The 27,121-nt window shown below is 41.8% G+C and overlaps 1 protein-coding gene across 2 annotated transcripts in view; it reads left to right on the forward strand.

The window, feature by feature from the left end:
• Positions 1–25,186, forward strand: part of LHFPL6 (LHFPL tetraspan subfamily member 6) — a 138,283-nt gene extending 113,097 nt beyond the window's left edge. For both annotated transcript variants that reach the window (XM_015636650.3, XM_015636654.3), the window contains exons 3-4: positions 11,693–11,791; positions 24,074–25,186. In XM_015636650.3, coding sequence (XP_015492136.1) covers positions 11,693–11,791; positions 24,074–24,192 — 218 coding nt within the window. In that variant the 3' untranslated portion in view covers positions 24,193–25,186. The remainder of the gene's footprint in view (positions 1–11,692; positions 11,792–24,073) is intronic.
• Positions 25,187–27,121: the final 1,935 nt, after the last annotated feature.

Raw genomic sequence — 27,121 nt, forward strand, 5'->3', positions numbered from 1 at the left:
TTTGGAAGGTACAAGTAGAGCTTATCCTGACTTTGAGGCTGAAGGATGATTTAAGTAACTTCTTCATGTCCCCTCCAGACCTAGTTTTTTAACTAAACTTTACTGAACTCATTTCAAAATAATTTCAAAGGTGGGCTCCTGAGAAGAAAGAAGTACATCCTTCTACTTCATTCTTCCCTCTCACACAGTGGTTTTCATTAACAGAAAGAGTCAAGTATGTTTGAGATCTTGGTAAGGTTGTCCATATGGATTCTGTCTGAAGAAAATAAGTGATAGTGCCAATTTTTTCTGAGCTGCAGATGTGCAATATAGTAACAAACTGCATCTCCTATCCAAAATTATATTTATCACATTTTGTGACAAACTGAAAAATGGGATCTATTTGAGGAAAATTGACTTGGTAGAGTACTTCTTTCCCCTGCAAATTGGGTCAGTTATTGAGTTTGAATGCCTTTGGATAGGAAGTACAGAAAAAGCTGTATTTTCATTTGTTTTTAAAAATAAAAATATCTTTTATTCTTGGATGTGTCTCATGATCCAAGCTTTTCAGCACGTGAAAATCATGCAGAACAAAACAGACAGTATAACAGTACAAAACTATTTTGTGTGTCACATAGTTCTAATTGGAGCTGTGTTGAATCTTACTATCCCTCTTACTGAAAACAAAGTAGCTGAGAATGGGGCAATAGTTGGTTTTAGTTTAATTGAGGAAGCCATACGAACAATCAATTTCACATGGAGTCTATTATTGCTTAGATTTAACTCCATTTCTTTTGATTTCCCACTGTAATTCAGCACAAGGCAAACAGCACTGAATGCACCTTTGTTCATGCATAGAATAATTCATTTGCTTAGCTGCTTGCTCTGCAAGTAGCCTTGCAAATGCAAAGAGTATTTAAAAAGCTGCTAAAAAATGCTGCAGCTACAGCAACAAACAGTAAATGAAACTAGCCTTTTCTCCACCAGCTCCCATGTATTTTACAGCACTTTGCTGTCTGAACATTATCCATCTGCAGTGGATACACTGTACAGAGATGGAGTTGATGGCTACGGGCCTGTGTATCAGCTACACTGCTGGTGTGAACATTTTTGCAGAGTAAAAGACTTAAACCTGCGAAGCACCAGTGAGAAAAGCATAAAGTGATTCTCAGCTGTGCTTGATGACTGCCAGTGACTTTTACAGCATTATTTATCTTACTGTATTTCCTATTTAGAGAAGTGATTTCCAAATTCATTTGGTTTGAGGGGCCTTAGAGACTCTCCAGTAGAAATGCAGAGCCATTTAGTCTTTATTGCAGGTATAGATTTCCTAGTAGCATGTATGAACTTCCTTGGAAAGTACTCTGTGGCTTGCCAGAGGGTCTGCAGAGTGGGTACTGAAAATACTACTTTAAAGTCTTGAGTATAGCTGAAGTTTTACTGAGATGTGCAGTGGTTGATCTTCTAGTATTAATCCATGGACATCTCCAGTGAGATGAAACCAACTAAATTTTTTTTAATAAAAATAGGTAAAAGCCTGGTATGCAGTACTCCCCCACTGGGTACAGGCTTTGCATGCATTCCAGTTTCCCTGTGACTTTGGGGATATGCCACCAAAGTGGAGGAATTGGCTGGACATCTTTTGTTGCTTTATTCATCATCTACAAACAATTGCTTTTAAATAAGTTAGTGAGCTAATAGACATGGAAAAGCAATTATTTGGTTTAATCCGTGACTGGATATTTCCAAAAGCAGTGGAATCACTGGAGTAGTGCTCAAGAGTCAGGGTGCTGCAGACTTAGTCATTAGTCTGAACAGATTGTGTTGAAAAGATATGGGGATGCCTGAACATTTATCCATTTTTCTGCTTAGGCATCTTCACTGATGCAGGATATATTTCCTGCATTCCCTCCTTACAGGCTTTCTTGAGATCAGTTCACGTACTGGGAAATCCTTTGAGCCTGCAGCTTCTGGAAAGTTCTGTCTAGTTTTGGCCAGTCTCCATTTGCTATTGAAATTCATATTAATGAAAAGGCATTTGCCTTATCTACTGTGACTACATGGAGAGTTATGCATTTTGGGAAGTTAGTTATTAAGCTACCTTTTATTAATTACAGTAGGCACCCTTGTGTTTCTAATGGAATGATTTCTATTTAAATACATTATGCCATATGCCATATGCTGCTTTAGACTCTTTGAACTGTCAAGCATTTGATTCTGAGTCACAAATATGGGGTGAGCACACAGATGGGTTGTCACATACAGAAGTCTGATGGCATGTGATAACTCTCAAGCTTTTTTTTGTTTTTTTTTCCCCCCATAAAGCTTATAATGTACAAGCATTGATCATGGCTTGCCAAACAAAAATGAGCTGACAGTAAAACTCCAGAGTGTTTTCTGGAGCTCTTCAAGCGTTTCAGTTCCACTCTGTAGACTCACTCTGCCTTTAACTGGACCATGTCACATCCTTTTCAGAACAATTGGTGTCAATCATTTTATTGTGTGACAGACTCTGGGAGAAATGACACAGAGACTTGCCAAAGGTAGCAAGTGGTAGCACTTCTGAGTGGTAGCAATGGATGCAGGCCAAGGCCATTTTGAAACAGCAACTTTTTTCCATACAAATTATTTTCTTTTAAAATCAAGCATTCAGGTTTACATTCAGAAGAAACACAGTTTTTTCCTTTAATCTTTTCCTTCTTCCTTAAAATTCAGGTAATTTCCCATAAAAGAAGAGATTTGATGACAGGAATTGAGATATTTGCATCTTAATGGCAGAAGGATAGAGGATAAGGGATAAAGAAAAGTGTGAGTTACTTTGGGACGGGTTCATAGACTTTATAAAGGTATTTACAGTACAGGTATTTTCCCTTGAGGGAGGTTTCTAAGCTTGCATTAAGATCAATAGATATCTCGGGTGGAACTCATTAGGCTAAACCTAGATGCCTTGCACTGTTAGAAATACCCTAGGGTCTGCAAAATCTTTGTGTGGGCTGGCAGGTATGACAGAGGGCTTAGGGGAACCTTGCACTGTTCTAGAGAGGCAGCTAAAGGAGCGAGATACTGAACAGCCATTAAACTGGCAGTGGGTGACATATCTGGGGGGCTGAATCCCACTCTGTGGGATTCACTCAGTGGAGCACAATTCAAGTCATTGACCTACAAGTACCTAGTGCCATTTGAGATGCCATTGGCTATTCCATCTCCAGCTGCTAATCCAGATGCATTGGCTTTCCTTGCTGCCTCTATGTCATGTCTGCCAGTCCCATGTGAATGTCTGCTGTCTTAAGAGTTGTGTGAACTTACATGTGTCCTAGTCACACCTATGTTTATGTATTCTTCAGGACTAGAAAAAATGTCTTCTAGACTCCCCTGATTGTACTGACAAAGATCTAAATTCAATTGCCACTGCAGAGGGATCTGCACAGGTTTGATATGCCCTGTGTCACCTGAGGCACTTAGAAAGGAAGCATCTCTGGGTGGGGAAATTTCCCTCTCTGGGCCTGAAGTACCTCTGTAGTAATGAGCCACCTTTGATCAAATGAAAAACAAAGCAAAGTGATGTTTGATCTGTCAGAAAACTCCCATCTGCACCCTCCATTGCCCCATGCTCTGTCACAGTGAGAGTGAGGGCTGTGACTCTCCCCTGACACAGAACTTTGTTGGCTGGATGCTGTCACACATTTGTAATACCTTTTTTAGGCTTCCTCTGCCACTGGCCCCACTTTCCAAGAGCTCTAGTAGGCAGGTGGCATTTCTTCACTGTGCCTGTTTGCTGAGGTTGGGAGCCAAGCAGGTGCCAGGCAGTGCATACCCATGGTGTGGAGTGACCCAAAGTAACACAAAAAGACCACAAAAAAAGCCACATGAGTAACACAAGCCTACATGAGACAAAAAGTCTCATCAAAGGTATGGGGCTTCGCGGCCAGAAAAAGCAGGGTTAAGTAAAGTCAGATGATGTGAATTAAAACCTGGAGCTCAGAACCAGAAGCAAAAGGGTTGTGGGGTTTTGCCCTTGGCTATTTCCATCACTATCAAGATTAATCTGTGTTATTGGAGGCAGGATCTGCAAGCTGAAGGTTGTAGCATTTTATTCCCTCTGGTTTGTGTTGTTCTTATGCCTCATTCTGCTTTGCATGTAAGAGCCCCTCTAATGTCCTCCTATAGCAAGTCTGTGGCAGAAACAACTTGATCTTGGGTGAAACCCTGAACTAACTTGTGTCTCCCATGTCACAGTCCTTGTAGGAGGAATGGGAGGAAATTTGGTGCAGCACAGAATTATTTCTGTCTGTGTGTCCCCACTGCCTGGACATTGGGACAAAGGAGTCCCTTACTGAATTCATTCACATTTGTAAATTCACAGGATTTTACCCTCTCTCAAATGAGGCACATTAAGCTCAGGCTCAATAAATAACCAGTCAAATGTACCATGTTCAGTGACTACTGACAAAAAATAGAACTTTTGCCCGAAGTGTTCATCTTGTCTTTAACCCTAATAAAAGCTTTTCAGCAATCATGGAGCATTTCAGCTCCATGTCTGGGTTTCCTGAGGGACAGATACTAGCAGCAATGGGAGGCACTGGTGTGATAACATTTCTCTAACAAACAGAACAACAGACAGACCAAAGAACAAAGTGGTGGTACTGACAGCAGGTAGAAGTGTAACCCTAAAGAAGGGGTGTTGTGGCTGAAGTGCTGGGAGCTGTCAGTATAAAGACACTGTCCCTCACTAACTGAATGGAGGCTGGATTCCCTCAGGCACGGGGGCTGGCATGGTCCTGCTCCCCTCTTTCTTCTGTTGGGTTCTGCTGTTCTGACCAGGCTCTGGAGTTTGTCTTAATCTGTTCTGACCCTCTTGTATCACTCCATTGCTGCTTGGTATCAGCTCCCAGAGGGTTCTTTGAACAGGGACTTCTGAAGCTGTGTCTGCTGAAGTATTTTGCATCCCAGTTTTTAACCAATTCTTCTTTAACCACATTGTTGGCTAAGGTATGTCTGAAAGCAGCAGACAACTTCAGGTGCCAGCTCCAGTTTGCTTTCACACTCCAGAGTCATTTTTCTAGGAGGTAAATACTTTAAAAGCATTACAGTGAGGTGAGTTTTTAAATCACAAGAAACAGAGAGTCAGAGTCTGTGCTGCATCTAAAAAGTGGTTTTGTTTTACTTGTCGAGATTACTGTACCTTCAAGTGACAGATGGGAATGTGAAAGCTTTCTATCATCCTTGAACATTCAGGATGGCTAATAGAGAAAAAATGTGAAAGGAAAAATCATCATTAAAATGGTCTTGAAAGCGATGACTTCCAAATTATTGTCTGTCAGCCTCTCCATATGGCCTGAATATCTGTCGGATGAACAGTATACATTAGAAATTCCTTAGAAAACAAACCAAAAAAACCCAAAAGGGGCAAGATTTCTTTTTTGGTCAAGTCTGAAAATAAAAGGCAAAAAAGCAGATAATGGGGGAGAGAAAGGAGGAAGATTATTTGAAGTAGATATTTCTCACTAAAAGGTGACTGCACAAAAAGAAACCTTCAGTTCTGGTTTTATTTTCTCTCTGCAGTATATATATATCAAGTCTGGCACATTGTTTTTATTTTTCTAAGTGAAAATACAAATTTTTACAATGACAAAGCCCAATGAAGGGCTCCTTCCTTCTTCAGAGGCTTCCCGGGGTCCCTGTTACAGCAGTGCAGATCCCCCTAACTGCTGGGCAAGAAGGCCTTTATGGTGCCCAGCAGTCCCTTTCACTGCATTCATAGGGTATAACTGTCTGGAGCTGAGGCTACACAAAAATTGAATGCATGTAAAAAGCTCTTAACAAGCCCATAATCAAGGAACACCTCCACGGGTTTAGTTACCATTTTAAAATACATTTTGTAGCAGGAAGGAGTCCAAAGCTAAGTGCCTCATTCACTGCCATCACCACCTCTCTTTATTCATCAAACTGATGGCTTTCATCATCAGACTTAGCTGAATCATGTGCTTAGATTCAGCCTAGGCAAGGGAGAAGGAAGGAGACTATGGAAGCTTTGGCTTTATTTTACAGGCTTTTGGGAGATGCAATCATCAAATGGACTGAGAAAATAACCAAGAATGAGCCATTTAGCAATCAGGGAACACTGTGCCCTCAACAGGTGAGAAGAAGAGCTGAAAAACAGGACTTACAGCTATGAATGGTCAGGACAGTTGCAATTAATTTATGATATGATGTCTGCATGGGTTGTTTAAGGCACATGAGGTCCTTGAGTGGAGGCTCCCATTGAAGCCACAGCAGCAATCTGAGGACAGCCCACCACAGGGATTTGCAAGTTTCCTTTGTTGTGCACTGGCTTTTGCTGATAGGTCTTGTTGTTTATGAATGAAGTCATTTTGCCCACAGCAAAATCTGGTTAACATCTCTTGGTTTGTTAATCCTTCTGTATTTATTGTTCAAGACTTGCTCCTTTCCAGGCTGTTCTTGGAGATATTAATGGTGGTTAATATTTTACCTCTTGGAGTAAGCTGTTTGCTGCATGCCAGAAATCATTTCTTTATCACTTCAAAGATGAGACCTAGATCTGTGCCAAGCCACTAATGTAATTACTGTCCCTTCCCTGCCGCATCCACCATATGCAGAACCTGTTATGTGTCATTATTTTCAATCACAAGCACCACTCCAGACAGGCAAGATCATCTTTCAAGTGCTAAGTGTTACTAAAGTACAATCATGCATTATACTCTCAGCGAGAGTGACAGGGAAGGCAGTCTGGGAGAGACAAGGATTACTCTGGGTGGTTTAATATTAAGGCATCCACTGTCTGACCCCCTGATTTGCAGTTTTACAGTCTGTAGGTCTGGGCAGCTCCACATTTAGCCACATAGGCTGGTTTTAGATGAGAGCCTAGGGGCTGTCTGGTACTCTCAAATACTGAAGCTAAGGTCTTAATTCCAGCTTTGCATTGTCACAGCTGGTGGTGCTCAGTCAGCCCTGTTTGTGTCTCCCCATCCCTTGCTAGCATTTTGAGCCAGATGCAGCATTCACAATAGCAGTGTTTCACAGACAAGGGCAAGGAGCCTGTTTCATTCCCAGATATGGAACCTCTCCAGAAAAGCTGATCTGTGACAGTGCCAACACTTCTGCTGGTACATGGTACGTCATCTAAAACAGCTGCCAAGTGCCACCAGCACCTCCACTTGCTGACTTGCCCCATCCCACTGACTGGGTCCCTCACACCTCGAGGCTGCAGACCCTTTTGTGAAGGTGCCATTTACGGATCTGCACATTTCCTTCCCCTTTCGATTTCTTTTCACAACTGTAGTGGATAATGGAAGATGACAGAGGATGGTAATTACAACACATTGTTGCTTTTGGTTTTCTTCCTTTTTAAAAAATGTTACAGGCATCCTAAGCATTTTAAGCAGCTGTAAAGATGGGTGTGGTGTCCTGGGTAGCATAGCTGGCTAAATGCAATAACTGTAGAGCAGGCCAGAATATAATTCTTCATGATTCAGATATGAGCTGAACTAGTAACTGCTCTTTACTGAAGCTGCAGAATTAGCTTAATGATTTCCACTGGGTTTGTAGCCCTTGGATTCAGCTTGGATCTTTCACTCTAGGTTGCAGCTGTTCAGCAGGATCTACATCCTCTGTGATTAAATAAATTGGCTGTGAGCATGTATGAATTATTAGTGGTAATAGTATGCAGCCTTTTTGATTTTGCAGAATCTGATCCACACAGTTGGTTACAAACAGGGATGGATTGATTTGAAGGGAGGGAAGGGACTGAGGAGCTTTTGTCTAAGTCCCATTAACACCATGGGCTTTGAGGCACACTCCACACTTTCAGTGCATAAAATAAGGGAGCCAGAATGCCAGTTCTCAGCTTCAGTGCCCATGCAGACCATGTTGAAGTCATGTAGAATCCTGCTGAAAGCAATGGGACATGACACACACATGCTCGTACATATAAATACACCTCAGGGCATAAAGCAAAGCTTGTGAAACTTTTCCTTGCTGACAGTTGGGCTCTAAATCTTTGCAGAATTCTTATGTTGAAGGCAAGTCCCTGAGCTGGGTCTGAACCTTGCCTGCAAGAAGTACTGGAGGACAAGTGTTTTGTCAAGACTCAAATCCACAGCAAGTGCACATGCACCACAAAAGGGAACTGTCTGAAGGTCAGTCAAAAACAGCTGAAAACCAGTGATATCAAAGGACATGTCAGAGCAACAGCTTTAAGTCTTGTGGCCAGTGGGTGCCTGTGACAAAACAAATATTTATTTAAGCCATTTTGCCAGATGGGAACACAAACCCATGTTCCTGGCACACTCTTGGTCCCTGAAAGGTGTTATGTTCACTCAGAGAAGCGTGTGAGCTTGCCCATGGCTTTATACCTTGTCCTTTGCACATAAGCATGCTGACACTGGTGCTTTGGGGTCATGTGGCAGCAACAGCAATAGGCAGCAATTTCCCATTTGATTTCCTCATCCCAGTCAGTGCAGGCTGTGTGAGGAAAAGAAGCTGCACTGCTCAGTGACTGGTACTCCATAAGTGAAACTCAGCACTGATAAAGCCCCTAGTCAGCTGGAGAGCCAGCTGTCACTGGGATAAGGAGGCTTTCTGACATAGTTTTCCCTTATTAGGTTTATCTCTCAGAAGGAGGCACAGCTAATGGTGAGGCTCAGCAGTGGGTGCTGTGGGCTGGTTGTTAGACAGTGTTGGAATGGCTTTAAGGGCAAGCATCCATGTGTGAGCTCCTTTGGAGCAATTCAACATTACAGTATATTGCATTGCTGAGGAACTTTTGACTGAACCCCTGAATTTATTTTCACTGAAACTGGGCTTTGAACTTACAGACATGGGTGTACAGAAATGGGAAAAGAGGTGTAACAGGGGTTGAAGGAGTCTGAATAGAGAAGAAGATAAATTGTCAAGGTTCACTGATCCAGTGTAGCATCAGAGGCAGAAAGAGTGAACAGATACTCATATTTGGAAAAGGATGAACTGTGTTTGGAGAGTGGCAGTGGAAAGTGCTGTGAGCAATACTCGTGGGAAAAAGCCCTAACAACCTGTTGCTGCAACAAAACCTAAAGAGAGCTGAAAACAGTCTGTGAATGCAATGGGCACTAGACACTCTTGCCACCTGAGGAGAGTAATTGGAAAGGGCTGAGTAAGGGCTTGTTCTGGGTTTGGAGGAGCAGCAGCATTGTTATGCTAATAGTCCTTTCACTTGGCTGCAGTGCTGCTGTTGTCCTCTCCTGGAAGAACTGAGCAGAAGGCTTTCCCAGGACCTGTTTGTGAGGAAGGGCTGGCTGCCATTTAATCTGGTCCAAGGCAGGCGGGTGCAAGCCTGCCTTCCCTCCTACCCCTGCGTACATCTCCCTGCCCCTCACAACAGAGCCCTTTGAGCACTTGTACACCTCCCAGACAGTCTGTTCAAGTACACAGGGTGACTGCAGACAGCTCAGCCATGGTGGTTCCCTTTTGGCCAGAGCAGCTCCTGAGCTGTGGCAGCCTGGGCTGGCACTGGGCACATCGCAGGCACCACAAGCGGTGTGGGACGGGGTCAGAACCACGGCAGGACTGGCTGGGTCTGCCACAGTGCACTGGTCTGTGAAGCTGACGGGCATCTAGGTGCTCTTCCTGCCTTCCCCAGCCATTCTCATCATCAGTGGTGATGTTCCTACTTGCCCTATGGGGTGCTGCCCCTTCCTAGCTGTCAGTGCTTCACAACATCTTTCTTGCTTTAACGGTTCAAGAGAGAATTGGCAGGGGCTGTTTGGAGGGTTTTAGGCTGCCTTTAACAAATGTAGACCAAGTTTTGGCCTAGATTCCCTTGTCTGAGAAACATCCTTTCTGAGAATTTAATTAGAAGTGATTCTCATTTACATGGATCCTACCAGCTGCCCTTAGCTCTACAGCCCTAGGGGGAAAAAAAATGAAATGATACTGTGAAAGATATTAGTGAGGACATTAGAAGCAACCATACCCCGATCAGGCAAAGTTCTGAAAATACCTAGCATTCACATGTCCTTAATTGCTTTTCTCCTGTCACAGCTGTTGGGTGAACGCTCCATCTGAGAGAGAGCTGCCTCAGGGATTTCTTTTTCATTATGTTATGTAGATGTGGAGACAAGAGCAGGTAATGACTGATCAACAAGGGAAGGAAGAAGTGGGCTTGAGCACATTGAAGAAATTTGAACTTATTGGAGAAAGATTCAGGGAGTTAATACTGGGCTTAAACAGGTGCAGGTGTGCTTGGAGGAGGAGCAGCAGACAAGCCTTTGCTAACAGCCAAGATGCTGAGAGCATTAAACATCTTTTGAAGAAAGATGAGATACCACTTCTGGACTTCAGTGCCTTGTTCAGGTGTGTCTTTGAGCAAATCAAGAACATAATAAGGTGATTTCCGTATCTTACAGGAACATCAGCAATATGAGAAGCTTAGGTATCTTGAGAATGGAGACAGTAGGAAGATATGTCAAGCTCTAGGCCCTGAGCCATAATCCCTCTCAGGAGTCCTGTCAGACTGATGTTATGTCCACAGTGACTCTGTCACAACACCCAGGGATTTTCTGCACTGGGAGCAAGCAGCAGAAGGGCTTCTCCAGGGAGCACTGCTCCTTATTTTCAAGAGAGGAGGGGCAAGATTATGTGAGGTCAGGAGGTATGCCCAAAGGCAGCAAGTGACAGCTGTAGGGCTTGAAACCTTGTGCTCTGCCTAGCAGGTAAAAGGCACCCCTGCAAACCTTGGGAGGGCTTGCTTGACTTTACAGCCTCTGAAGTATCAGGTGCTCCTAGCCCATTATCTACACAGTGGTTTGTTCCCAGTCTCATAAATAAGATCTGACACAAAGGAGGCAACATTTAAATGTTGTAACATACATTGAAATGTTCTCTCTAGGCTATCTGTGTGAAACGCTTTGCCAGCTACATCGGCCTTTTGGCAGCTGCTGCAGTGACAGCTGAGAATGCAATATGATAAAAATGCCACTTCTGCAAAATAGTCATGGTGCATTGGTGCGCTGCTGATTCCCTACGATGTCTTGTGAAGGGACAGCATTGCCAAAACACATCTGTTTGGGGCAGCATGAGGGCTGGAGAAAGCAAAGCATCTTGTGAATGTTAAACCAAGTATGACAACAGGTAAATGACTCAAGACCTCAGTTGTTGCAGCTGAATGAATTAAGAAAACTTTGAGCAGTGTGTACCTGTGGTATGCATTGATCAAGTGGTATGAAACCATTATTCCCTTGCTTTTGAAAGAGTGAAAAACAAAGCAAAATGGCAACAGATTAGCACAACTGTCAGTTTTCCTGATGGAACCTTGATGGACCCTGGTTGATTGTTGTTTTAATTAATCAGAAGCAATCAGCTTGTAAATGCTTTCATTAACATGCTTCTATTTAACCACATGTTGTGTATTCCAAACTGCACATTTAGCCATTCTGGAGAGTAGAAGAGGAGTCTAAAAGCTCTCAGATAAAAGCTTCAGAAGCTGAGCATGGCTTCTGATGCTGAGCTGCTTGGACTGGCTCCAGCCCACAGACCCGCTCTAAAACTGCAGCAGAAGGCAGCAGTCCAAATGGTTTTCATCTGTTTTAGGAGAAGAGGAGACTTCTTTTTTTCTGGCGTTCCTAAATTGCAGTTTGGAACTTTGATTCCCAAGTGGCAGCCTGTGTTTAAGCTCATGGCCACTGCTTGTATAAACCTTTATTTCCTTTTCTCTCCATAGGTTTGTTGATCGGCTCTGGTTGTGCCCTCTACCCCCTTGGCTGGGACAGTGAAGAAGTCAGACAAACCTGTGGTAACCTTTCGAACCAGTTTGAGTTGGGTGAGTCATCGTCAGAGGATCGATCTCAGCCACACTAGGCTCTTCTATGTGTCGGTCATAAAAGACAACTAGGACATAAGCACAGGTTTGGGGAAGCAACCTACCTGTGTGGTAGGCTAGTCATACTGCATCATTCTAGAATGGTGCCAAGGCAGGGGATTTCAGATGGATCTCTGGAAATATTTTTCAGAAGGATGTTATAAAAGAAAAATTATGTATACATTTATGTATGCATGCATATTTTTAGAAATAAATCAAATTTAATAGTTTTTCAATATGGGAGCACTCCTGGAGGTCTTGACAGTGGACAGAGGCACCCCATCACAGCACAGGTCAGGGTAATTCTCCATGACTGCAATTGGCTATCTTTGAGGTCTGGGATGTTTATGGTCTTCCAACACAAGTGTAAAGTGTATTTGTATGTTGCTCACATACTTGGGAAGCTGGCAAATAACACTTGCACCCTATGTTTGCCTTCTCCCAAACAAACTACTTGAGTTACTGCTGCTAAGTGCACTGTGCCTGGAATGAGAGCCAGGGATGCAGCCAAACCGGGCTCACACCTGTGCATTTCTGTGGAGGGGCTCTAGAAAACCAGGAAACAGCAGTGACCTAAGGTTAAGCAATGTAGATGATGGGGATCTGATGCTTGAATCCATGTCTGAGACCTTGTTTAGCTGGAAGGATCAATGCAATTGCTGATACCCTTCTCTACAAGTACTCTCTGACCCTGTGTTGCTCGAGGAAGAGGGGGATCTGCAATCCTCCTGAAGGAGCAGGAGGGACTGAGCACCTTGACCCCCCACAGACTTGAGAGCTTCTGCTCCTAAGCATACAGAGCTCCCCATTTCCAGCCCTTGCAGGCTAAACCTTAGTTAATCATAGAAATTCTTTCCATACATGTGCATGCAGGACTTGTGCAGGGCCTGAATCCCAGTGCAAGGAATAGTAGACAAAAATGGTCTCCTAAGTTTAAAGACAAACCTTCTGCATCATCTCTTGATTTTATACAGATCTTTCTGTCAGATCTCAGGAGTAAGGAGATTTTTTTTTTAATCTCAGAGGTGTTTCATGTCAAGATATGCAAAAGAATTGAGGTTGAAAGGTAAAAAAATACTGCTCTGGGAGAGATGCTCCAGGCCACTCTTCCCTACAGAATTCCTGTGGTGTTTTGAGTACATTTGATCTGGCAGGGGACCAGAAATTCTCATAACCAATATCAGCACCCATCCCTACAGTGCCACTGATGTCTTATCAGCAACCACCTATGGTTTACTCAGGGGATGTGTAATGTGCTCTACAAGCTTTACCTTTTTATTCTGAACTCTAATATCCTTCTGTGCTGTTGATACTAAATTTACTCTTCAGCAAAGTATAAAAAGTTCCTGAAAACTTTTTATTCACCTCAGAATAGAAAGATTTAAAGACAGAGGAGAGAGAACAATAAGAACAGAAATGTATAGTTAACTAGCAGGAAAAAAATATTCCAGAACTTAGATTCCCAGCTCCATGGAAAGGTGTGTCAAAGGACGTAGTAGAAAGACCAGACAAAACTCTGTGGTAACTGTTGCAGGGAAGATTCAGGGCCCATTGCCCATTGCCCATGGCCAGCCCTGTGTGGAAGCCTGAAGTAGTTCCTGGCCAGCCCACTGAGCACCCCTTTGAAAGGACAGCTAACACCTCACTGGTGCATGCTGGTTCCTGCTCTTCCATGCCAAGCATGTGAACATCTCTGCTTCTGGGGTTCCAGCTTGTGTCCTGTGTTTGATCCCAGGTGCAGAAGAGTGTTACCTTCTAGGTTATTTGTTTGCAGAGTCACAGAAGGTGGGTGTTGTGACAGTGTGAGCTCGTCAAAGCTCTTGGGCAGTTACAAACTGTTACCTTTAAATACTGTCATGTCCACAGTCAGAGCAGAGTCTACAAGACCACCTTCACTGTCTCAGTCTTGACTCATGAGTCAGATACTTGCATTAATTGAGTCACTCTGCCTTAAAAGTCAGTGAAGAAACTAATGTGAAAAATGTCATCTGGCAGCTTTCCTTCCAGGTACGCATAAGGACCAGAAGAAATCTTGCATTAAGTGTGAAGGCTCTGGCTGTGTTTTCTGGAGCACACAGCCCATGTGTGACACATGCCTAGACTTGACAGCAGTGCTGGTCTCACTGATCTGCTGCAATCGTGTGTCAACACAGTAATTAACAGATCATAATGAGAGCTGAAATTTGCTGCAGTGATTTTTTTCTAGGCAGCCCTGCCACTAAATATATCCTTTCCACATACATTGACAGTGAACTTAAATGCTTGGCTATGATTTTTTTTTTTTTTACTTAGTGTCTGTTTGATGGTGCGTTACCAAAACCATCTGTAAAGACGAGGTACTGTCCGAGGGCCATTTAATAACCATGCTGCTAGTCTTTCATAAATACCTCTTGGTTGGTGATAACCCAAACCCTCTAGGTCTCTTCTGAATCATTAGGGACTGGCATACTCATTAGAGCCTACAGGCCAAAAATGATGTTTCAAAGACTTAATCTTACTAAGTCTCAAGACAAATTTAAGTAATTATTGCTTTCATTTGAATATTTAATTTGATTAAGCTGCAATGATATGCTTTCTGTTCCTGAGCCTGTGAAATGAGTTGTCTTAAGAACTACACTGCATTCAAAATCCTCTCTCAGAAAATCTGAGCTGTTGTGAGCCCTGCACTGGTTTCTAACGGGAGAAAAGGTGGTGATGGGAGTGCTGTTCCTGCACCCTCTGCTGCTGTGGGTGCCAGTGAGGATGACACAGAGAGGGTAATTCAGCTCATGGTTACTCTCAGAGGAGATGTGTTCACAGGAATGCTGATCAGCAGGCAGCATTCAGCCTTCTCTTCCAGGGTGGCAGAGCAAGTGCTGCAGCCCGGGCCACAGGGAATATGAGTGTGCAGCTGGGAAAGGAGGGTCAAAGCTCACCAGGTTTGACTAGAGAGCCAGCAAAAGAGGGAGGTCAGCACTGGTACTTGTTGTGGACTTACAAAAAGTGTGGGGGATAAATGGTTGAGGTTGAAGGTAGAAAATAAGAGCCAGGACCTGCAATCTACATTATAGGAGGATGAAGAATGAGAAGCAGGTACAGATGAGGAACTGCAAGAACTCTCTTGAGAAGCAACTGAATTGTGCACTGTGATACGTAATGCCAACCAGAAATATACTAGAATTAGTAATTAAATGAAAATTTTTGCTTAAAGAAAACATGACAAATCCCTCCCCCATAACTCATAACTAGAGAGAATAAATAAATAGCAATGCTAAGAACCCAGAAAAAACCCTAATCTTTAGTGTGTGTGCTAGATAAGAAATGTCTCTTCATGACTTCAGGCAGTAGAAAAGGCATTAGACTAACAGGCACTCCAGAAAGTGCTGAGATGGCCCAAATTGTGAGGAGGGGAACCTCTTCTTCTACCCCTGACAGATACATGCATTTCTGTGTAGATTCCCAAGTACTATTTAAAAAGACTGCAGGAAAAATAACTATGCCTTTAATTTAAGTGGATTTGAATATTCTTTTCTAGAAAACCTGAGCTGATGTTGTGAAATACCCAGCAGTTTACTGCTCTCCTTAAAAATGGATATTTATTTGGTTTTTATTAGGGGAATTATGTCCAAAGGATTTACTTAAACATTTATGTATTTAATTGGGCTAATTTTTCTCAATCACATAAAAGTGGTTGTATAGCTTCATCTCTGACAAAGAGGAGTTATTCTTCAAATGACGATACTCTGCCAAGAACAACTCCATTTGTTGATTAAATTACATTCAATAGATGAGCTGCTTTGCAAAGGGGGATGGGGAATAACTTCCATTCTGGTGCACCTATAGAGGGGCTTGCTCCCTGCTCTTCTCTAGAGATATGGTTCTGCCATCATGAAAAGAAGCACAAGGATAGATTAGGCCTTTGACAAACGACCTCTTGCAAATCTTGTTGAGAGGTTAAGGCCATACCATGTCTGTGCCATGTTGCTCTGCTTGTAGTTCCCAGCTTCCAGTCAGCATGACCTCTATGAAGATCTTGAAGCCCCCCTCCCTATTGTAGTATCCCATCTGAATTACAGGTCACAAATGGAGCAGAGTTCCCAATGAAATATTATGAACAGGAGAAATCTTCTACCACTGTCTTTAGGGTGTTAACTCCTAGAAATAGGGCAATATAAATAAATGGGGACAAGAAAAGAGAGTTGTTCATGTTTTAAACCACCACAGTTCCTTGCTCATTGACTGAGTCTAAGTCTATGCTCTAATTTGGCAACAGTGCCTGAGGTGAAGACTAGAGTAGGAAATGAGCAATGCTCAAAGGGGTTGAGGATGGACTTTCACTGAGGATGGACCAAAATCATCCTAATCTCTTGTCACCATGCAAACTGTTACTGTTGTGTTGCATTATTGGCATGGTCTTGCCTGTGGGCCCATTCAGGGCAGCAGTAACGTGGCACAGCAGGATGGAGCTGCTGACTGAAGGGTGTGGAAGTGTGTCAGATCTCCAAAGTCCCAGGGTCTGCAAAAGGAATTAGCAGGCAATTTCCCAAAAGTAACTGTCATTATTGAATCTCATACAGAACACATTCAATTTTGCTGAGCTAGAGGCACTAATACCATTTTGTTTTCATTTCTAAATGTAACACACAAGAAAAACAGGTGAGAAAATAGTGTTTTAGCAAGAAAACCATTGAAGTGAGTGACTGCATTAAGGTGAGAGTATGCACTAAAGTGAAGACTGCACTAGACATTTGCAAAAGCTTCCACATTTTGCCTATTTAACATGTGTGAAGAAATCTTCTGAACTTGCATGCCTGTTTTAAAGGGACAACATCAGTGTACCTGTGTAAACACTTTTGTATTGGTTTTGAATGCCTAAAATCAGTGTGAAGCTTCATTTTAGACCATTGATTTCCCTGGATGTGCATATGGAAACTGCTCAGTTTTACATGCTGATTTCTGTTGTGATTGGTGCAGAGGCAGCCAAGTTCCACAGCAGGTCCCAGAGAGGTCAGGGCATGCTCAATTTAACTCACAAAATTGAGCCTCAGTTGGCATCTGGTGAAACAGCACTATGAGACCAATACCTAAGAGCCCAAAGAACAAAAATGTTTATCTAGAGTAAGATTCACTTATTGAAACATAGATGATTCATGTCATCACAAGCTACCAGCTGCCACTTCCCAACCACCACATGTATGAAGTGATATTAGGTACTTATTAACCAGAAAGAATGAGGACAAAATTTTAGATAGACCCCAATTTTTAATGGAACTTTTTTTAACTACCTGGAAAGTATTTTTTCTTTCTTTAATGAAATACGATAGTTCTATCTCTACCTTCATGGTCAGAGACATCCTTGACCTGGGAGCCCAGCCTCAGCACCAACCAAAGCAGCTACTCCAAACACACACCTTTTCTTGCCATCTCTGGCAACCCATCTGTCTGTGGACTGCTGTGAAAGGGCTCACCTGGCCAAAGTTGCTGTCTAGAGAGTGACTTAAAAGCCTGGCTCCCATCCTGAACTAAACAAGCAGCTGGATTGGCCTCAAAAACTCTCAGAAACTTCTCTCTTGATGAATATTTGTTTCAAAAAGTCATTATTATTTAAGTTCCCCTTCACCACTTTTAGAGGGCTTGAAATATCTCAAAGAAAACTGTTGACTTGATAATTACTTTTGCTGTGGAAATGTTAGAGTAAATGATCTTTAAAGCACTTTCCAGGAAAACAGTGCAGTTACTTAAACAGCATAAAAACCCCAGAAACAGAAAGCAGTGTGGATGTAAAAAAGGCTATGTCAACTATTTAATTTGTCTTAGGTGGCATCATTTCAGCATCTGGCTGAGTGTTGACATAGAGTGCCAAAGAATCAAGAAAAGGATTTAGAAGAGAGGACAATTTGTTAGAATCCTATTAAAGGCAAAATATACAAAGGTGTTTTTCTATGAGCAATTTATCTGAAAAAGGCATTTTTCTTGCTTGCAGATCCTCTGCATACAGCGTGGAGATTTTATACATTCATTTTTTGACTGGGGCTGAGAACAACCTTTACAAGAATACTTGAGCTGCAGCTGCTGAGTTCTTAGATCAATGACTGAGTAAACTAAATGCTAGAAGAAGTATTCCATCAAGAAACATTTCCTCTTTAGTGCTACCCAAACAGTTTCCATTCTTAAATCTTTGTAAGCCTTTGGTGACTGTATCAAGGTCCACATATATTCTGCCTAACATAAGGAGAGGCTTACAAGAGCGTGTAGTGACAGGACAAGGGGAAATTGCTACTGAAAGAGTAGGTTTAGATATTAGGAAGAGATTCTTTGCTGTAAGGGTGGTGAGCCATGGGAACAGGTTGCCCAGGGAAGTTGTGGGTGCCCCATCCCTGGCACTGTTCAAGGTCAGGTTGGATGATCTAAGCAAGTTCTAGTGGAAAGTGTCCCTGCCCAAGGCAGGGAGCTAGATGATCTTTATGGAGCCTTCCAACCCTGCCCATTCTATTATTTTATGATAAGGCACATACCTTTGTTGCCAGAATTAGACATGGTCATGCAAGAACCTTCTGCTGTCAGTAGACATAAGCAGCAGCATCCAGAAAGGGACTCAGACCACCTGGAGCAAACATTTGGTGCTCTTTATTACTCATAAAGAGCAGCTGAACTGCTTGTTTGGAATCCTTTCATTGTAAAAAGGGAGAAAAATAGGAGCTACCAGAGCAGGGTTCACCTGCTGTACTTAACATGTTTACTTTAAGAGGAAATAAAACACACTTTTGTAAGTGACTTTTCTTCTTCATAGTCTCTGAAGGGAGTCTGGGGCTCTAGTCCAGTCTGAATCTTGGCATTGTGGATGTTGGAAGAGAGGAAAAATTGATTTCACTTTTGCAGTAGGTTAGCTTTCTGCTGACTTCTCGCAGGAGGCCAAGAGAACTCCTCATTAGCAGCACATAAGCTAATTGCTCTTGGGAATTTGAGCGTTGTAATTGACACTGGGTATTGGTTTCTCCTTCATCTCTCCATGATAAATGCACAGCTACAGCAAATTTGAGGTTTGATTAAACAAAATTATGTGATCCTCCAAAGAAAGGAGGATTTGATCATATATATGAGTGAGTATATGCATACAGCAGGACTAAAGTATTTCAAGTTGGCTTTTTTTTTACCAGTTTTTTACCCTTCAGAACTTTATGAAATTTTATGCATTTAGTTACAGATCAACTATAAGTAACCAAAATAGCTTGAAAAAAATATGAATTAAAAAACATTTTAAATTGTGTATTTTTTTAGAAGATGAATCCATTGAAAAAGTATTATCTGTGCAACAGAAAAAGTAACCAGCTCCATGGAATTCATTATTTTGTAGCAGGCTGTTTCCTGAGCTGTAGTTTTTACCTTATATAGTGTTCTTTCTTTGTTTCACATAACTACTTTAGTTCTTTCTGGACGTATTCCAAGTTCCAACTTCTTTTCCTGCTTTTGCAGCTGATTTCATATGACAGTTTTTCATTGTTGCTGTGTCAAGAAAAAGATCTTCAGCTATTTAATTTATCTTGGCTTTGTTTCAAAATAATTTTACCTTCTTACTAATTAGCTGATTATCTTTTACATTCATTTATGTCTTTCATATTTCCAAATCCCAGTATATCCCTTAGCATCACACTCTTTATATTTTTTTTTTCTGACTACTTTTCCAGCACCCTGAATGATTATATGAATTCACATTCTCTAGAGTACTGTACTCTCATGTGAACCTGTTAATTAGAATTTCTGCACAACTTCTTGGAAGTAGGAATTGTAGGTTTTATTTTTGAAGGTATATAATTTATTCTCTACAGTCTGGCTAATTCTGAAACCTTTTCTCCTTCAACTTGGAAAATAGGCTGTACTTAAGGTTAATTGATTAGAGTTTGCCAAATACTCCAGACTGCAAGTCCAGGATAGTCTTAAAATTAACAGCAAAAAAGGTACAAATATTTAAGATACTGAGTCTTGCAATTAACAGGTTTGCATCCAAGACACTTTCATATTCAGGATATATTTTCATAAGTGGCAATTATTGGTTATTTTAGATGAAACCATATGTTATTTCCAAGACCTCGATAACTATATGTGATAATTATTTATAAGACATCATGAATAGAAATCCTGGTAAAATTATGTTTTGGCAACTGGATCCTGGCACAGCTCCATGGTAGATCAAGTATCTGCGTATTGTCTGTTGCCAAATTTTACTTGCTCCCAAATTTGTCTTGTTCTTTATTTGCCTATATATTTAAGAGGAGGAGGGGAGCAAGGGGATGCATATCCTGGCCTTGAGGATCACATTAGAAATCAGGAAAAGGCATGGAAGTGCTTTTTAGTAAGCCCATTAATCACTGCAAAATTACCTTTCCACATTTACTGATTTCTTTTGGTTTAGTAAATATTGTTTTATGTTACACAGGACTCTTTTCTGTAAATCTTCTTTTGATAGTGTCCTTCTCACCATAATTTTTGTCCTCAGTCCTCAGGGACAATGATTTTTCTCAATCCTTTTAAAAAAAGGGTGCAATGTTTCCAGTCTTCCGTTCCTTTATTTGCTTGGAAAATGGCCTTCCGTGCCTATAGCTTCAAGCTCCATGATTCCATTATTTCAGTGTTCATCCTGATACTCTTGCAGCCAGTCCCAGTAAAACAAAGGTGAAAACAAAGTTCTTAATGGCTTGTTACAAGCTTATCTGAGCCAACTTGGACAGTCCTACTTTACTGAACAACCAGGAGCTCAAATTATTTATGCTCTCTTAAACAAAAAAACCCCAAAAAATAACAAAAAAAGCCAAAACAAAAATCCCATCAAAACAAACAAACACACACAACCAAAAAAACCCCACCAAAAAAACGAAAAACACAAACCCACAAAAAAACCCCAAAACAAAAAAAAAAAAAACCCTAGAATTAACTAGGTGCTTAAGTGCTGAAATCACAGCCTCTCCCTTTGTACTCACCTGTCAGGTGAAGCCTGGTTTGTTAAAAGCAATAGCAGTTCTTTTCAGGGAAGCAAGCTGCTGTAATGCATGTCATCTCTATCACCTAGAAGAGCACTTCTGCTGCTGGGAATTTATTTTGGCTCAAACTCAGATCTAGCCCATCTTTCTTTCTTGCATCTCCACACCCTCAGTGGAAGGGGATTCTTTTACCTGTGTATATATGTGTATTCCAATGCATCTTTCAGAGAAACAACAAAGCTTTTGTGCCTTTTTGTGTGTGTGTGAAAACTGACATGGTTTCAACAACCGCTTTAATTCTATCAAGTATTTAGGTAGTGTTGCTTTTCATTTTAGAACTTTGTCATTTTAAAAAAAAAAAAGGAAACTGCAATACTGGATTTCTAATCTTTATATGACAGGCTCTATGAATGCAAACTTCTCAACTTGATGGTTGAATTTAAGCCCCAAAATATTTGCAAATCTCTTCAACATTTGCTTACTACTGAAACATGACTAGTCCTCTGCTGGTGTGAGTGCAGTAATAGCTTTTCAACTCTGCCTTTTATAAAGCTTCCTGATCCTTTTAAAATCAGTGTTTTATATCAATGTGAAGCAGAAGTCATTTTACAATTTAAACTGCAACTAAATTACCAAATTATTGATAACAAACAATCTTTCTTTAGTATGCAGTAGATTAAAATAGGCCATACATGTTGTAAAATGAGAACACCAAAGCAGAAACAATGACTCCAAAATGTTTTCCTCCTTGTGTAAATAGGGTTTTAAAAGGCCTGACATTGTTTCATTTTGACACCTGGCTATGCAATGTAGGCATTCATTGCAATGAGTACCTTTGAGATGGATTATCTCTGTTCTTGTGTCTATCCTTAACTATACTTGCAATGAAAAGTATAGCTAAGTCCTGTTCCCTCAGACACCTGCCTTGATACAGGCTCCTCTTCAGCACAACAGCTTGAAATTCTGTTCTGCTCAGCATCATCCAAGTACAGATCAAGCTATTCTTTCCAAGGCCTCCCATTGCTCTTGACATGGGCTAGAAATAATGGCCAGGTTTATTGCTGTGTTATTATTGCTCTAAGGTCAAGCTCCCAGCTCTTTCATCCGTTCGCCTGCTCTCCCATTCTTTCATTTGTTCATCTTGACCCAACTCACACTTGTGAACTACATTGCATTTGTTAGATCAAGAGGCTGCCTGCCTGCCGTGCCTCGGAGAATTACGTAGGGCAGTGGTCCTTTGGGTAAATGGAGCATGGTATGGAGAAATAAATGTTCTCTTCAGCCAAGAGTGAATGTGTTCATTGTATCTGTTGAACACATCTCTGACACTGATTTAACAGCTCTTTCTTCTTAATATGTATCACGCATACTCTCTCCCACTGCCAAGGTACAAAAGTTGAAATCACACCATGCAAAAGGTCAAATTTACTTCATTCTTTCCTGCTTAGGTTACAGCTTTGGGCAGTGCCACCAGGTGAATCTTTAAACTCTTTTTAAAGTAGTATTTTGACATTTTCTCTACCTGGAAACATCATGATGAGAAAAATGTACTTTGTCAAGTTGCAACTACAATTCTCTAGTAGTTTTTGGAATATTTCACAATTTAAAAAGACCTGTCAGAGGGAATCCATCTCATCACAAGAAATAACCTACCCTGGTATAAGTGTGATCATTTTCAAAGCAATCCAGTGAGTTGAAACATCTGGTGTAGGCTTAAGTCTGTTTTTGAAGTTCTCAACAGAAGCTAAGGACAGGGCGTGTATTCAGGCAAAGCAATAGGTGGCCCAGAGACCAGTCTCTCCATGGACAGCTGGGTGATTGGGCAAGTGTCAGTATCAGGGACACTGCCAGGCACTTGACAGCTCTCCAGGGTTTCTGATGGCCTTCTCTTCAGGAAGTCAGACTCTGTGTGGACTCCTGTAAGGAAGGCAAGAATGGTGTTACCTACAGAGCACAACTAGATGACAAAACCAAGTAAATCTCTTTGTCTGCTCCAGCACATAAGGAGAGTGGCTAGTGAGCTCAAGCCAAGGCTGCAACTCCTCAAGTTCTCTTGGTTACATCAGTATCTTTGTTTCACTGGACATTTTTTAATTTAAATTTTGTGAGGAAGAAAAAAAATGAAACAAGTGTTATGCTTCCTGCTGTGGTGTCAGCCTGAGATCTTCAAAGTGACCAGGAGTGTTAAGTGTTGCCTCCCACTAACGTTTCCTTTCAAAGTCTGCCAGACAATATCCTGCAGACAGGATATATGGCAATGCTGTCTGCCTTGAGGCATGTGAATGCCTTGGACATGTTAAGATGAACAGACATTTTGTGTTTCTTGTGCCTAAGGCAGGATTAGCTGAGCTGATAATTGCCTGAACCTCAAGCCTGGCCCTGGGGGATGCCATTGGGACGGAATACCAACATGACACCTATTTCTAGATGGAAACTCTGTTGTTACCTTCTGTTCTCTGAAGGGAAGGATGGTTTCTGCTGCTTTTGGGAAGGTTGGGAAAGAAGTGTTGCGTTGCTGCTTGTGCCTTACTGAATGCACTTACTGCCCAAAGCAGGATGATACCACCCGAGGTGTCAACAACACAGGAAGAACCTCAGTGGTAACAAGTCTCAAGCACTCAAAAAAGACAAAGACGATGTAGCCCAAGTGAAAATTGCTTTTGAGATGGGTTAAAATCCTGAGAAGCAGCAACAGCCATCTCCTTGCTTTTGGAGATCTCTAAAGAGGCTTCCTCCCTGCTGCAGCTGTTGTTTTCCTGATATCCTCCCCTATGGCAGGCACAATACCTGAAAGGGAAGTAATCACTTTATGGTGCACTATGGGATTCCCCAGCACCGTTTATTGGTGATGAGTTTGACTATATAAAGACACTGAGTCCTTTGAATGGATTCAAAGCCATATTGTGATACTCATTAGGCAGAAGATGGGTGAATTTTCAGCAATGAGTTGTGACCTTGGCTGGGGATAGGGAAACTTGCCTTTTTTTTTATTTCTGGGCTCTATGCTTCCATTCCCACAGTGTCTGCCATGCAGGTGGTCCCCTGACGCCACACGTCTTTGCGGATGGTCGGGGTTGATGCCTGTGTGAGGGGGATGTGAGCAGGTCCCCCATGCCCTTGGCTATACTCCACCGCTGCAGAGGCAGAGCCTGAATTATGCCCCGTGTTCCCTGTCTGAGGTGGCCATACAAGCAGGCTGAAATCTCAGGAAAGTGGGCAGAAGGGGAGGGTGGTGGCCGATGCTTTCTGCCATCTAATGCTGACCCGTGTCCCTCTGTTTGCCTTGCAGGGACCTGCCACATCGGCTGGGCCTACTACTGCACGGGCGGGGGCGCGGCGGCCGCCATGCTGGTGTGCACCTGGCTGGCCTGCTTCTCGGGCAAGAAACAGAAGCAATACCCCTACTGAGCCGGCCCCGGGCACCGGCCCTGCCAGGCCCGCCCAGCTCTGCGGGACAACAACTATGGACAAGGAACTTTCAAGTGCTTTCTCTCAGGAGTGGGACGGCGGGCGGCCCCAGGGTGGCAGGGAGGTGAAAGGCGGTGCAAAGCCACCCGGCTGGGCTACGCAGGGACAGGCTCTCTCACCCGAGCCTGCTCAGGGTCTGCTCCACAAAAATATAAGCAAGGAAAACTCTGCTTTGGCAAATGGTGAAATCCTGCATGCACCAATTGCTGGACAGGCTGGTGAGGGGTGGCAGCGCCCACGTGCTGGGGTAGCGCCTGGCAGCCCCTCAGTGCGGCGCTCCTGAAAGCACACACACACGCACAGATGTTGACCATGGCACAAAATAAGTAGAGAGGAAACTTTTTTTGGTGTGATTCTTCTTTCTTTTCCTTTTAAATTTTCTCTTCTATTTGGTTTTTTTATTTTTTGGGGTTTTTTTACTTCTCTCTGGTGATTTAAGACTCGGTGTTGCAACACTTTTTAATGTATACATTAAACTTAATAAAAGGACCAATAAGCCACTTTATCAGTATTTTGTATAATCTCTACACATTTTTCTTCCCCAAACATTTATCCACTGCTTATTCAGCCCTATATAAGTTTTATTAAGACTCTGTGTTTTCAGCATTATTACAAAATGCAACATAATTACTTGGCATATGTACCCTTACTATAGTACTTTTTATCAAATGCAGCAAATGGACGTTTTCCTGTCCATTGGAAATTCCACTCACGGTACTGTAGAGCTCTGTTGGTTATGTACGACTAACAGCAAACTTCTTCCAGACATAGATTTCTGTTGCTGTTGTGTTTAGCTCATTGATGTTGTATTGTGCTGTACCATGTTTATTATTTCAATATTCATTTTTGTAAAATATATATATAATATGTGCTATTTTATGTTTGTATTTGAAAATTCTCTGTAAATAAATTTTTCCTTGATCAATACTTGCAATGTATGGTTGTCCTAGTAGATGAAACAATTCCATCCCAAGTCCCCACTGGAAAAATTCTTAGAAATACTCATAACTTTTATAACCATGCTGTATCCTTTTACCCCATAAAACACAGACATGGTTAGGGTTCAGTTACACTGCCTGAGGATAGACATCTCCTGCCACTGGAGACATTCTGGCATATTCCACATTTTTGCCTGCTGCTGTCAGGTATCCTGAAGGATTTCAGCAAGACCTTCCCTATTTTGTCCTGTCTGCTAAGGACTCAGAATTTCACACAAAACTGTATATCCCAGTTTAGCCAACTGAAATAAGCCTTTACTTCTTAATACCAGTAACTCAAATACCTACCAGGCAGCATTCTCTGCACAGGAAGCTGGCACTGTACATAAAAACTTTAAAAATCAATCTCTTATTTTTTAAAGCAATGTGAACTTAATTCATGGGAACTTGTAAAGGGTTTTCAATCATAACTAATTTATTTAATTAGTTTAATTTATTTAATTATCTAAACTAATGTTATTCCCCTTCAAATTTGTTTTTCTGACCCTGTTTTCCCAGGATTATATTCCTGTTGTGTATATTTATGTTACCATCTATGTTTCAGTTGCAATTTTAGTGGTTAATAACACTTAGAGCTGAATAATCTGGCATCATGCCAGTACTTTGTACATTGCACTGGGCAGATTTTTGGAGAAAGGTGTAAATAGCAATGTCAGCTTACAGTGATCAATCCTGACATCACTCAATGGAATTTTATTGAGTTTCATTATAGGCTGAGCACTATTTGCTTTATGGTGCTGTGCAGCAAAATCAAAATTGTACCTTACCACTCCCAGATTAGCCCATAATAGCCCCAACTCATCTGACTGCACTTCTGCTGAGGAGTACACCAGCCATACAGGGGATGTGCCTCCCTGCACGCTCTTCCAGTAGCACCAGCAGAAGCAGGAGCTCTTCCCTCCAGATTCCAGGTTTTAAGGCTCTTCCTTTCTTGTGAGCACTCAGGACTGTACCCAAACCTGTGCAGGAAGTCAGCAGTACCCCATATATCCTCACAGTAAGTATGAAATGTGCCTGTTATGGTTGTGGATTGCTGCTTTATTAAAACTGAAGGAGGTGTAAGCACAGCTTTGACTGGCTCCCCTGAGTGCAGTCAGATCTTTGGCAGGTGTATCTCAATTGAAAAATGCTGCCTTTGTACAATGCATTACTGTGGAAACATGTCTTTCCTTCCACTGAAACTGTGGTTAGCTATAAAAAGTTTCTGTGACCTGGCTATAAATATGTGTGCTGCTATTCCATATTTGACTCTTGCAAGGTTATATCCTGGACCGTGCATCATGAAGAGCATTTTGACTTTTTTTAGATCTTCCTGTGCTTGGCTTCAGGCTTGATTTATCATGGCAAACTGGAATTAGGCAATTACTTCATGAAGAAAATAAGTGTTTTGTTGAGATGAAATACCATTATAGCATGACTGAATTTGTATACAATCTCCTTTTTAAAATTTGGGCTTGAATAAAATGTCAGTTTTTAATAATCAAGCCAATAACGTATGCTGCACCTGCTTTGAAGCTGTTTATCATATAGCCTTCAGCTGCTGTGATATGAATAAACCAATCACAGCTTAATTAGGTTTGTCCATATTTGTGCATTTTGGTTCTGATACCCATTTTGCACTAGAATATAAATACCATTTATTATCATGGTTATCAAGCCTCACAGCTACAAACTCTAATAACTTCCAACTGGCAAAAGATTGTTTTCGATTTCACAGTCTGAAGTGTCAATGAAATATTTACAATATTTACCATGTTTAATTTTCCATTTATTTATTCTTGAAGATGAGGAGTTTGGCCTTGCATTTGTCTAAACAAAAGAGGTAAGCTTGCACACAGTCCTGGGTCACTGAATTCTTCCCCTGCCATTGC

This window comes from Parus major, chromosome 1, assembly GCF_001522545.3.
Source record: "Parus major isolate Abel chromosome 1, Parus_major1.1, whole genome shotgun sequence".
Lineage (NCBI taxonomy): Eukaryota > Metazoa > Chordata > Aves > Passeriformes > Paridae > Parus > Parus major.